At 46.0% G+C, this 14,306-nt stretch overlaps 1 protein-coding gene across 1 annotated transcript in view; it reads right to left on the minus strand.

The window, feature by feature from the left end:
- Window positions 1-14,306, minus strand: part of LOC134454666 (proprotein convertase subtilisin/kexin type 7-like) — a 61,594-nt gene that overhangs the window by 30,862 nt on the left and 16,426 nt on the right. Inside the window, exons 7-8 of the mRNA XM_063205823.1 lie at window positions 13,141-13,279; window positions 9,198-9,298 (exon numbers count right to left, since the gene is read on the minus strand). Coding sequence (XP_063061893.1) covers window positions 9,198-9,298; window positions 13,141-13,279 — 240 coding nt within the window. The remainder of the gene's footprint in view (window positions 1-9,197; window positions 9,299-13,140; window positions 13,280-14,306) is intronic.

The raw sequence follows: 14,306 nt of genomic DNA on the forward strand, positions 1-14,306 counted from the left end.
AGGCCGTCTGCAGAAGTGGCACTGATGAAGCGCCAGATAAACACAGCCATGGTGGGAGGCATGGAGTGCCAAACAAGGCCACCATTCTTCTCCCTCCCCCTTTAACCTTCTTCTCATTGTTGTGTCATTTCATTTCCTTCGTTTCGCAGACGCTGCCATTCGTCTTCTCTGACTAGCGAGACTTTGTCTGCGTTAACGGTACGGCGCTGTGACACCGAATCTATGCTCCCTTTGTGAGGTCAATGGGAGAGCAGCGCTTATGGCAACAGGGGGGAAAAGAAAGATGGTTTTCATTTCTTTACCGTGCGGAAATTACAGTACCTCACATCAATTCCATTCTTAAAAGCGGTGAGGAATGTTGTTCTACGCATGGTAACGGGAGCACGTCATGAACTCCATTGGGATCACGGAAAGCTTGGCTTTAAGCCTTGGAATGCAGGAACGATTGAGATGGTTTATCTGGACTTTTCTAGTAGGTACAGCACTGTGGAAACTACTAGATGGTCTAGCTACCTTTATTGATATCTTGCAGCTTTGTGATTGGACTTATCAGTTACCAAGTGTGGAATAGGTGAGATAATTTGGGGATGGACAAACAAAATCGATCTCTTCTCTAGTCTACAGTACTCTCTTGTATAAAGTAAAAGTAGAAGTACTCTACTACTAGATACTATATAGGGAACTGAAAGCGTACACCCTATTGAGTAAGTATGCTGGAATAACTGGTGTATTAACTATGTACTGCAGGGGTGGGGACCCTATGTCTCAAGGGCCGTTTGTGGCCCTTTGTGGCCGTTTTATCCGACCCTTGATATAATTTTAATGTTATGCAACTTCAAATGAAATATTATATATTTTGTAAAGGAATCTTAGAAATTACATTTAAAAAGCAATTAAGTTATATTCAGGGGACCTAGAGAAGGTGGGGACTGTTTTAAAGGTTACGCCCTGATGAAGACCCAGTGTGGGTTGAAACCGGTTTGCGGTTTTACCAGTGTTATCATGCCCCAGATGAAATAAAGGGTTTTTAATTAAAACTTCCTTGTCTACCTGTGGAGTTGCCTGAAGCTGGCCCTAGTGCCACTGTTTTAAAAGTGTCTACCTTCAATAAATGGCCTAAATTGCATGGGGAAATCCTGATTTGTGTTCATAGTACGGCCCTCTGAGGACTTTTATGACCCTTGTAGGAATTTGAAGTGGCCCCTCGAATGAAAAAGGTTCCCCACCCCTGATGTACTGTAAGATCATGCACGCGTGTAATTACATCAGTAAGAGTACTTCTACTTCAGATTTCTAAGCTTACCCCTCTGCCTGCAGCACCCCTGCCACAGGTCCCTTATCTTTACCTGAGGGGATTCGAACCCATGACCTTTTGGTTACAGGCTCCGTCCGCTACCAGGAATGTGTCTGCACATTCTTATCACAACAACCGGACCAACACAGAACAAGCTGGAACATTCTCACTTCCTCCAGTGAACAGCCCTGGATGACTGAGGTGTGCTTTCTTGCAGGCGAGACGGTTAAAGCAGTGTTTATCAACCTTTCTCTGTCTTTTTTGGTCTTTCATTAGTTTATTTATGATGGGACAGTGAGAGATATTTGGCAGGAAATGAGTAGCCCAGCGTCCCACTACCAGAGCCACGCCAGGGCCTCTCAAACTTTCTCAAGCCAAGGACCACTTCGCCAAATTTATTTTTCTGTGACCACAGGCTCTACCTACAGGTTTTAGGCTCAGTAAATTAAGATGAAGTTTTTTTTATAAACTGTACATAAATTAGGCCAACAGTTCCATCTTACTCTAGCAAAAGAACATCTTAAGCCTTAAGGTATGTTTAGACTGATCATGTTACACATTCTTGCCTTTAGAATACATTTGTGGAAATCCACTCATGGACCACTTCAGGAATCTCACAGACCACCAGTGGTCCCTGGATCACACGTTGAGAACCACTGGCTTAGATCGCTGGCTTCACTGGCTTGCCTTGGAGAGTGTTGGCTACACTGTGCCAGGTAGAGCAGCAGGGTTAAGTGGAGTCGATTGTTTTCCATTAGCATATTACCACGCTAGAAACGAAACCAGAGCGTGAATGTTCTGCCGTTTATAGGGGTGAGGGGCAGACCGTCTACGCAGAAAACCATATGGCAACTATTTTTGAAACCCTGTTTTTCTATAACTTTCCTCGTTATCGAAACAAGATTTTTTTTAAGGCGCCTATATATAGCCCAGGAATGAGAGTCTTTAATGCAAAGTCTAAAAATGGCCCACTGCTGAAAAGAAACACCTTGAAGGCAGAAAAAAAGGATGCAGACAAGGCAGAGAGGCATGCTGTCGCCTAAACGGAGAGAGGTTTTAAATAGCACGTAGCACGCTGGGGAACGTTTAGTGCGGGAAAGTTGCTTTTGGCTGTTGTGTGAACTGTGTGTGTGTGAACATGACACACAATAGCTTCTGAACACCACACACACACACACACACGCGCACACACACACACACACACACACAACACACACACGCACAACACACACACGCACAACACACACACGCACAACACACACGCACAACACACACACACACAACACACACACGCACAACACACACACGCACAACACACACACGCACAACACACACACACACACACACACACAACACCCACTATGTATAGTACTGTATCTTGTCTGATCCCACAGTCTATCTATCAAACTAAAGAGCCTGTACCAAAAGGCTCATTGTTTAGTCTGCTAAACACTGTTTTCAATTAACGAGAGGGTACATTTTTCCTGGCACTTGATAGAAATCTGCAGCTTGTTTTGTCTCCATTCTATCAACAATTACGCCATTCTTCACCCTGACAGAAAGCAGGCCTGATGCCCCAGATACTTTGGGGGAGGTTGGCAGGTTACTTGAGCCACTGGATGTTGGATTTGCTGTAGGAAACGACGTCATCACTGACAAGACTGCACTGATATACTTTAGAGTCTATGTAGACTGAATAAGATTAGAGGATGTATAGTTTTAAATTGGGTCGTCTACATTGTATGTAACCACATAGACTGGAGAACAGATATTTTCTATTTTGTTTTCTATATTTCAACACTGGGTTCCAGAGGGAAAAAAACATGTCTTCAAACTACCAATCAGCTAATCCAATTTAGCATTAGATCAGCTACCCTGTGAAGTCACCTGCGTGAAAAGGAAAACATGACATGATTTGGCCCAGTTGGCCCCTCAAGTGATTTTAACTCATCACTTCGGGTGGCATCTGGAAGAAGTGAAGGGGAGTAGAGTTGCCCTGTCAGGATCAGGATTTGAACCCAGACCCTCTGGGGTAACAAACAGAGGCTTTGACCGCTTACAGCAGGCTCGTTGGCGTCATAGTCAGACCACACCCACAATCCTACCGATGGTCAGTCCATCAATACTGCCTTCCCCTTGATGAAGTGCATCCTTGTACTTCATACACTCATGGTGCCCCTCACACAACTGTCCATCGTGCTTCTTCAATCCAGTGTGCCCAAACATCTATGCTTCAGCTTCACCTATGATTGGCGTCCCTCACAATGGAGTCACCTATGCTGGTGATCCCTCAAATAGAATCACGGCAACCAATGGATGCAGCTCACAAGGCTTCACGGCAGCCATCCACCTTCTGACACTATTTGTAACGAAAGGAGAAAAGAGTTGCCCCACGCGAACTCGAATCCGGATCTTTTAGGACTACTCCACTAAAGAGCCAGGCTCATTGGCCTGACAGTCAGAAAATGACAAAAGACCAACAAAGGTCGGCGTCTGTGCCTGCACTTAACACCCGTGTATTGCTTGGTGCGTGCACTCCCAAAAAGTAGTAATCACTCAAGATAATGGAAAAAAGGAGGCGCACACAAGGCTTGTGTGAAAAAGTGTATTGAAGCCAAAATNAAACAACGGAAGTCTAAGGCCGGCCGCACACTGGCTCCGACAGCACTGCGGCGCACTTTTGCTTCCGACAGAATTCGGACCCCCAAACCCAATTTCACACGAACATTGCATTGATAGTCAATGGGCGGCGCCGACAAAATAGAACTTGTCTCTAATTGCTATCCGACATCGGCGAATGTCCGCGGACATCGGCGCCAGTGTGCGTGGTTCTATTGAAACCAATGAAATGGAATTGTAGCTGAGCAGTGCTCAGCACTTTGTCGGAGCCGGTGTGCGGAAGCCCTAAGGTTAACTGGAGAAACAGATGTTTCGGAGCTAGTCCATTCTCAATGTCTCCAGTACTGGAGACATTGAGAATGGACTAGCTCCGAAACGTCTGTTTCTCCAGTTAACCTTAGACTTCTGTTATTTATTTTCGACTTCAATACACTTTTTCACACGTCTTTTGTGCGCCTCCTGATAGTCAGAACACAGAACACATCGACAACCCCTGATGGTCACTCCATCACACTCCCAAACAGCAAACTGATCTACAGATCACTATATAAGGTGTGTGTTACATTATTTACATTATTTGTTCAATGCAATATAAATGCAACATTTGGGGCTTGCCTTGGTTGCACTTGCAGCCTTCACAGTGGCAGCACATTTCCCAATGGCAGATATTAATGTGCTCCCGTGGTTTCACGTCTATCTGTAGCCCGGATCATGCCAAAATGTCACAGCGGCATTGACTGCTGAGGAAGCACAGGCCGGGAAAGATGCTATTTGGCAGCACAAACTAATATGCATGGTGGTGGTCAGGCACGTCTCAGTCTGCCTGCCTATGCCTGTGTGTGTGTGTGTGTGTGTGTGTGTGTGTGTATGTGTGCTAACATGACTGTATGTCTGTGTGTATGTGCTGTAGGCCGTGTGTGTGTGTGTGTGCGTGTGTGTGTGTGTGTGTGTGTGTGTGTGTGTGTGTGTGTGTGTGTGTGTGTGTGTGTGTGTGTGTGTGTGTGTGTGTGTGTGCGCGCGTGCGTTAGCGTGTGTGCGTGCGTGCGTGCGTCTGTGTGTACAGGCCCTAAGCCTTGCTGTTGTAAGACGTGTTTGTGCTTGAAAATACACCAGTTAACTGCGCTGCTCCGTGTTCCCACAACACCCCCTCAGGGCCAATTGAAGGACCAGGCAACAAGTGTTACTTCACCAAAAACAGAAAAAGAAAAGTGGAGGGGTTGACAGATGTGGCAGGGCTGGCAGGCCTCAAAGACCTCTGGCCAAGAACCAGCACCACCACAGTAGCAGAATCTGATGAACTTAACATGCCGTTTCAGGCCCTACCGTGGCTGATATGGTAGGGCACACGTTTACCACTTGGGCGACCCGGGTTCAATTCCCGGTCCGGGTCCTTTGCCGGTCCCTCCCCATCTCTCTCTCCCAGCTCGCTTCCTGTCTCTCCTTCACTATCCTGTCTCAAAAAAACCAATAAAGGCTGAAAAGCCCCCAAAAAATACTCAAAAAAAAAAAAAAAAAACATGCCGTTTCAATGCGAACTTCCATTAAAGGTGGAGTATGTCGTTTTTTTTCCCAGAAGTTTACCTCCAGAAATAATGCTGCCCATTCACATATGCTATATTTTTCGTGAGTATTTTCCACCATCACCAATTTATTTGATTCTGACTGAGAAAATTACATTTTTCATACACAAAAAAGGTGGATCTTCTGCATGTCTGCCATTTTCAATTTCCAGTAATAGACATCTTCAGCTGCAAAAACGTACCGCCCCTTGGTCAGACCAGTACACATTTATCACTGAGTAAATATTCATTAAATGATCACATTTAGAATGGGCAGCATAGTTGCAATGGGTAACATAGTTGTGATGCATTCTCTGGCCATCTTACACTGCAGTGCATACTCAAACCTTAAATTTGGTTTTTATTTCTAATAGCAGAACGTCTGTGTGCTGTGGTTCAAATGTTTTGAAGATTCCAATTTCTGTGACCCTAGCAGCAGACAGAAATGTTGTCTCTCACTAGTCAAACAAAAAAAAGTTATCCAATGACACGCGAGACCTGAATATCTTAATTGTCCCCCAGGGATATGATGGGGTGCATTCCCCTTTGACTATAAACATCTTAAATATTAGAGGTCATCGCTAGATGTCAGGACTTCATTTTTAAGGTCCTGTACTCCTAGCCGGCTTGGGTAACCGCCCCAGCAACTATGTTGTGTTTGGGTAAACAAAAACTACATGCCATTTATCGAGGCAGTTTGTAATGGCAACCGCTTCGCTTGAACTACCTCTAATGGCACAGGCAGACTGCTTTGATGTATGTTTATCGACATTTAAAAAAGCCATGATTAAACACAAAAAAGGCACAACATGTAAAGCTGGCCTATCCAAACACCATAACATGGCTGTCCATCATAGCTGAATCATGAAGAGGTCATAAAATTACAGGCAGAAAAAATAAATCAAGCCTTCACGAATGTGTGCTGAACCGCAGGAGTTTTCACAAGCCGGTGACAATCGCCAGGCTGTCCAGGTTTGGGCAACACCACAAGGAGGAAGAAGGCCATCAGTCACTCAACAGCACTGCACATCTGGTCAAGATGTAGCACCAGAGATTCTTTAAGAATATAGAGATATACCAATGTAATAGGTTGCTATGGGCACCTAACATGACCAGGTTCCGGTCTGCCTAAAGGGACGTATCATAATACTCCTAGCATTGAATAGAACAGTCCTTAGGTCTGCCTAGGTCTGCCTAAAGGGGGATTTCACCCCCCTCCCCCTTGCAATAATAGAACCCGGAAACAATGGGCCAATGGAACATCTCTCTCTCTCTACTCTCTCTGGTAGCATGGAAGATACTACCACACTTGAAGGAAGTGGGGAAAAGACCATGCAAACCTTGAAGGTTTCTTTGAGGTACAACCTAGGCCTACATATATTTTTGAATGTATAAAAATCCGCTGTTGACCTCGATTTGTCATGATGAGCACACATGGGGTCGCGAGGGAGGAAGGGAGAGAGATAGAGAGAGGGGGGGTGTATACAAGTGTGAAATAAGGAATGCAAAAGAACTTGTGAAAAACAACTGTTGAGCATCAAAAGAGGCCGATGCAGAGGCAGATGCTGATAAAACCAAACTTGAGGAGCTAGTTTTGGTGTGTTGTTCTATAGAGAAAGACAGAGGAGAGAAGAGAAGAGGAGAGAAGAGGAGAGGAGACAAAAGAGGGGTGAAAGGTGAGAGGTGAGAGGAGAGGGAGAAAGATAGCAGAAAGGAAGAACGGGAGAGGAAAGAGGAGACTACAGGAGAAGAAAGAAACCAGAAAAAAGAGGAGAGAGCCGATAGAAGAGAAGTAGAAAGTAGCAGAGGACAGGAACAGCTGGGGAAAAAAAAACCTATCCCAAACACCCATTCAACTTGAGAGAGAAGCATGGCGGCAAAGCTGAGGCAGAGGCTGAGGGTTTGGCGAGCCGCGTGGTGGCTTACTGACACAAGCCCACAGCAGCGGGGGCCCTGTGCAACCGGGGGCTGACATCACTCCGCAAAAGCCGTGTCGCCAAGGAGATGGCAGCAAACAGGGCCAAACACAGCAGCCTGGTGAGGTGAGCTCCACAAGCTACATGGCCCTGCTACCCAGCACAGTGCTACACTGCCACTGAACACACGGCTCTCAAGCCCATGTGCTGTCATGAGGAGATCTGTGTGTGTGTGTGTGTGTGTGTGTGTCTTTGTGTGTGTCTTTGTGTGTGTGTGTGTGTGTGTGTGTGTGTGTGTGTGTGTCTTTGTGGTGTGTGTGTGTGTGTCTTTGTGGTGTGTGTGTGTGTGTGTGTGTGTGTGTGTGTGTGTGTGCTACACTGCCACTGAACACACACTGCTCTCAAGTCCATGTGCTGTCATGAGGAGATCCGTGTGTGTGTGCGTGTGTGTGTGTGTCTTTGTGTGTGTGTTTGTATATGTGTGTGTGTGTGTGTGTGTGTGTGTGTGTGTGTGTGTGTGTGTGTGCTACACTGCCACTGAACACACACTGCTCTCAAGTCCATGTGCTGTAATGAGGAGATCCGTGTGTGTGTGTGTGTGTGTGTGTGTGTGTGTGTGTGTGTGTGTGTGTGTGTGTGTGTGTGTGTGTGTGTGTGTGTGTGTGTGTGTGTGTGTGTGTGTGCTACACTGCCACTGAACACACACTGCTCTCAAGTCCATGTGCTGTAATGAGGAGATCCGTGTGTGTGTGTGTCTTTGTGTGTGTGTCTTTGTGTGTGTGTGTGTGTGTGTGTGTGTGTGTGTGTGTGTGTGTGTGTGTGTGTGTGTGTGTGTGTGTGTGTGCTACACTGCCACTGAACACACTGCTCTCAAGTCCATGTGCTGTAATGAGGAGATCCGCGCATGTGTGTGTGTGTGTGTGTGTGTGTGTGTGTGTGTGTGTGTGTGTGTGTGTCTTTGTCTGTGTGTGTGTGTGTGTGTGTGTGTCTTTGTCTGTGTGTGTGTGTGTGTGTGTGTGTGTGTGTGTGTGTGTGTGTGTGTGTGTCTGTGTGCGTGTGTGTGTGTGCGTGTACATGTACAGGCGTGAGTGAGTGTGTGTCCATGTGCATACAGTATGTGCATGTCTTAATTCGACTGTGTGTGGCACTGTGTGTGTGCCTTTATTTGCACATCTGTGTGTGCATCTGTGTCTTTGTGTGTGTGTGTGAGTGTGTGTGAGTGTGTGTGTGTGTGTGTGTGTGTGCGCGTGTGTGTGTGTGTCTTTGTGTGTGTGTGTGTGTGTGTGTGTGTGTGTGTCTGTGTGTGTGTGTCTGTGTGTGTGTCTGTGTGTGTGTGTGTGTGTGTGTGCGTGCGCGAGTGCGCCTGGGTCTGTGAGTGCACAGTTCATGGAGAGGTTATGTGCAACTACTGGTTGGCGTCGACTGTGCTAATTACTGTGATTGCATACGACTGACAGCAATGCTCTCATGCACCCACAGCTCCAGCAGTGGCAGAGGGCTCTGCTGTTAAGTGTTCACTTGTGCAGATGAGTACCGGTAACTGACAAGGCATAACTAGGACCATGTGCTCAGGGACACATTGGTGGAAAGTCTGAGTAACTTTGTGTGTGCGTGTGCGTGTGCGTGTGTGTGTGTACATACACACGCCTGCAGACTCACAATGCTACACACAAATGTGTGTGTGTGTGTGTGCACATGCACATGCACATAATTATGCATTTGTGTGTGTGTGAGTGTGTGTATGTGTGTGTGTATGTGTGTGTGTGTGTATGTGTGTGTGTATGTGTGTGTGTGTGTGTGTGTACTCACGATGCTGCGTAGTGATCTTGCTCCACTGCTGAAGGTGACCGCCAGCATGGAGGCGCACTCCTCCGCATAGAAAGGCATACGCCCATTCTCATCCACAGCCCCTGGAACACACACACACACACACACGCACATACCACGCACACACACACGCACACACGCACACGCGTACACGCGCACGCACACACACACACACACACACACACACACACACACACACACACACACACACACACGCACACATACACAAACACACACAGACACGCACAAGCACACGCACACGCACACAAACACACACACATACACACACACATACACACACACATACACACACACATACACACACACACACACACACACACATACACACACGAACAGAGAATTAAACACATGCTTTTATCCATATCAAGTTAAAACAGATGACATCATCAACAGCATACCATGTGTGGGGAGAGAATACTCCGTCATAAATTAAAAGTTGATCCAGGTATTGTAAGTTGGGTTAGTTTTGCTATGAGGGGAATCTCTCTCTAAGAGAAATGATGATCCTAATCTTGTGGCAGCTGGTAGCACACCCAAACACAAAAAAACACACACATTCACATTAGAAAAGACACACACACACACACACACACACACACACACACACACACACACACACACACACACACACACACACACACACACACACACACACACACACACACACACACACACACACACACACACACACACACACACACAAGTAAGGATATGGAGATGGAGCGTTCGACTTCAGAATGACTTCAACCGCCCTCCCTAAACCCCCCACGCGTGCATGCATGCACTCCAACACTAATCCTAACACAAACGCAGCATCCAAAAACACACTTCCTGCGCGCCTTACTACCTCCCGCTAATCAGTCGCTATTTTTAGTGCACACCGACAGATAGATACACGTTAAGACAATGATCTATGGCTAAATGAACGCACAAGAGAGTAGGGGGATAAACTGGGGGCCAGGTGCCATGGTGGTGGCATGGAGCTGGGCTTTGCCAGTGGAGAAGCCGGCTACAGCTGAACACACAAGGGAAGGGCAGTGTTGCCAGATTGGGTTGTTTCCCACCCAATTGGGCTGCTTAGGACGGCCGAGTGCGGGTAAAAATTTAATTTACCGTAGCAGAAAAACCCGTCCAATTTTTGCCATAGAAATCAATAGAATTGGGCGGGATTATGTGCTTCTAGACGGGTTTCGAGCATTGTTTGGGCTGGAAATCATCAGCCACACCTGGCAACCACGGGGAAGGGGAAGCCTGGGCCAGATGGCACGGCGCAGTGGCATAGTGGCAAATTGGTGGCATGGTGTTGACATGGCGGCATAACAGCAACATACTGTTGACACGGTGGCATAATATTAACATTGCGAGAGCATGGTGGCATATTTGTTGGCATGGTGGCGTAATAGTGGGCAGTTGGTGGCATAGTGTTGAAATGGCATAGTGGCGTAGTAGTGTTGTTATTATATAATTACATTATATTGTATTTAGCAGGCGCTTTTAAACAAAGCGACTCACAAAGAGGCTATTTCAGCAAGTATAGAGTGTGAGGTCAAAACAGTACAGTGGCATACAATTAATGCGGAACAGATAGAGAGCAGTAATATAAAAATCAGGGAGGACTTATCGGATGTATGCAAAGATAACTACTAATCCTGGGCACTAGCATGTACAGTACTACACCCAATGGCATATTGTTGACAAGGTAGCACAATATTCTTCATGGGGCATAGTAGTGAGAGGGTGACATAGTGAGATCATGGTGGTGGCAGATAGGTGACATGGTGGCAAAATAATAACACAATTAGGTCATGGTTGTATCTTAAGCAGCCACATTTTAAACAAACAACAGCTTCTTTGGGTTCCCTGAATATAACTAAATTGTATTGCAAATGCATTTTCTAAGATTGCGAATATGTGAAGCTGCATAACTTTCAAATCATATCTGGGGCCGGGTAAAACGGCGTCAAGGGCCACAAACGACCCTCGAGACATAAGTCTCTTTTCCATTGGGCTCAGCGTTCTGGTGCGGGCTTTATAAATATTCATGAAACTTGACGGTGTGTCGATGGTGCTGTCTCGCACGCATTTCCATACAACAGGGACTAGTGATCAGCTGCTGCAACTAGCCGCAACAACACTGTGTTTTCACGCCATGGTGAATCTAAGCCCTAATCTAAACAATAGGACCTACATAGGACTAAATATCACCAGCGATCTCCTTCTCTTAGACCCATGTGTTTGGGCTTGTTCGAAAGCTGCGAATCTTAGCTTTTCACAGGTTTTTACAGAACGTTTTTATGTTCTTTCAATCCAAAGTTATATAACTTTAAGCGGCCGCTGTTTCAAGTGAAAAAATAGCGCTTTCCAACCATTTTTTTTTTACCTCGTCATTTTGTTTTCGAACAGACAGCGATCTCCTTAACCTAGACCTACAGACATGTGTTAGGGCTTGTTCGAAAGCTGAGATTCTTAGCTTTTTACAGGTTTTCACGGAACGTTTTTATGTTCTTTCAATCCAAAGTTATATAACTTTAAGCGGCCGCTGTTTCAAGGCGAAAAAATAGCGCTTTCCAACCTTTTTTTTTAATCTCGTCATTTTTTCCCGAACAGCCAGCGATCACCTTAACCTAGACCTACAGACATGTGTTAGGGTTTGTTCAAAAGCTGAGATTCTTAGCTTTTTACAGGTTTTTACGGCACATGTTTATGTTCTTTAAATCGAAAGTTATTTAACTTTAAGCGGTCGCCACTTCAAGTAAACAATTGGCGTTGTTCTCCAGCCGGATAGAGAAGAAATCTTTTTTGTCATGGCTGTGTTCTTTGTTCCCTCGAATAAACCACAGTTGTCTTTTTCATTCGAAATTTTCATTTTTACATTTAATTTGATAACAGCAAATTCGCCATCCCTCTGCAGGAAGATATGTGCAATGAAAAGGGCTACTTTAGTGTGCCCTATTTTGCATGGTAGTAAAAAAAAAAACGACTTCTCACAAGGAGGAGGCGTGGAGCTTTGGAAATAGCGTGATTTTAAAATAATAGGCTAATACTAATAATATAACTCCTGGGCAAAGGACTGGAGTTAGGCTACTTTAAAGAACATGATAATTGCTTGAGCAAATTTTCTCTGTCTACTGTAAAAACTGCCGACAGAAAAGCGATGTTGATTTTTAAAGTGCGTGGGTGGGGATAGGTGTTTGCACATGCCGGTAAATCCTAACACAGGCAACATGTAGCCTAGTGGAACTAAGCTCCACACGCCTCGAACCACGTCTTTCGCGATTCTATAATCGCCCCTGTTTGAGCCCTGTTTGAGCTGATGATGGGTGTGTATGGGTGGAGTAAATGCAAAAAGAAAACGAAACCACGCCCCAGCAGTGCGCAGCCCCGTTCTAACAGGGCTAGTCGAAAAGGGGCTATAGGTTCCCCACCCCTGGCCCTAAAGGTCCTATGCACTGTCATAGTGGTGTGGTACTAAGCTGGTACAAGTGGCGGCATAGTGGCGGCATGCCAGAACAGTAAGGACACGGTGACATGATGCCTTTGCCACCATAAGGGCAGTCCTGGGTAAGTGGTTAGGTCGTCAGACTTGTAACTCAAAAGGTTGCCGCTTCGACTCCTGATCCGCCAGGTTGGTGGGGGAAGTAATTAACCAGTGCTCTCCCCCCCCATCCTCCTCCATGGCTGAGGTACCCTGAGCATGATACCGTCACGCCGCACTGCTCCCTTGGGCCACCACTGGAGGCTGCCCCTTGCACGGGTGAGGCACAGATTCAATTTCTTTGTGTGCAGTGAGCACAGTGTGCTGTGGAGTACTGTGTCACAATGACAATGGGAGCTAGGAGTTTCCCAGGTGGGCTTTCACTTTTCACTTCACTAAAAAAGGGGGTGGGTGACTGCGGAGGCTCACCGATAGTGACAGTGTAGATGGAGTTGGCGTAGCCGTCGTAGTTGCAGTTGTCGTTGTACTGGCCCCCGTTGCCACTGGCGACCACGAAGATGCTGCCGAAGCCTCTCCTGCCAGCAATGACGCCGTGCTGCAGCGCCGCCTTGAGGGAGACAGAGGTAACACGCCGTTTTAGATTCATTACAGAATTTATTTGTTATTACTGTATTTAGCTTTGGCTTTGGCTTTATAAAGGCAAATCTAGTGCTGTCAGTGCAATGCTCACATGGAGATTTGGAAACAAAGCTGAGAAAAAATGAATACACTGAAGATAACCTACAAGTTTCCTTATTCTGTAAGGACCACAAGTATTCCTGGATCATAGGAGTTTCCTTGGACCAATGACAGAATCATATCCAAGCCATCAATCAAATTATTTTGCCTAAAATGCCCTACAGTACAATACGGACACGACTACTGTAGCAACAAATCAATAGCACACACAGACTGACTGACTGACAGCCTGGTCCAGGTCTCGTTAGGACAAGTATTTAACGATTCCGCAGGGAAGGAAACGAAAGCAAAGCGGGAGCACAGAACGGAGCATAACCACACGGCAACTCTTAAAAAAGAAGAAAAAAGAAAAAAAGAAAAAAGAAAAAAAGAAAAGAGAAACAGCTCAGAGCTGTGTCCAACGGCCTGTCTGCACTGCTCATGTCCTGTGCGTATCCACCAATATGACAGGCTCCTGCTCTCCGGCACTCTGCACTGTGCTGTGTGTGTGTGCTGTACCACTTTGCTCCAACATCATGGCTGCAGTTTTACAGGGCCTTGGAGACGAGCTCTGCTATAACCGTTATTTCTCTTTCAGTAAAGTTTCCATCGGCCGTGCCAGAGGGCCATGCATACGGGGAGAGAGAGAGAGAGAGAGAGAAAGACAGAAAGACAGAAAGAAAGAAAGAAAGAAAGAAAGAAAGAAAGAAAGAAAGAAAGAAAGAAAGAAAGAGAGAGGGAATCAAAGAGACTAGAGAGAAGCAGAGAGGGAGAGAGAGAGAGAGAGAGAGAGAGAGAGAGAGAGAGAGAGAGAGAGAGAGAGAGAGAGAGAGAAAAAAATGAGACAGACAGAAAAAATGATGCAAATGAGCTAAATGAGGGAAACTGTAGGAGGAGAGTAGCCTTCACAAACTCTC

Source organism: Engraulis encrasicolus, chromosome 8 (assembly GCF_034702125.1).
Source record: "Engraulis encrasicolus isolate BLACKSEA-1 chromosome 8, IST_EnEncr_1.0, whole genome shotgun sequence".
NCBI classification, from domain to species: domain Eukaryota; kingdom Metazoa; phylum Chordata; class Actinopteri; order Clupeiformes; family Engraulidae; genus Engraulis; species Engraulis encrasicolus.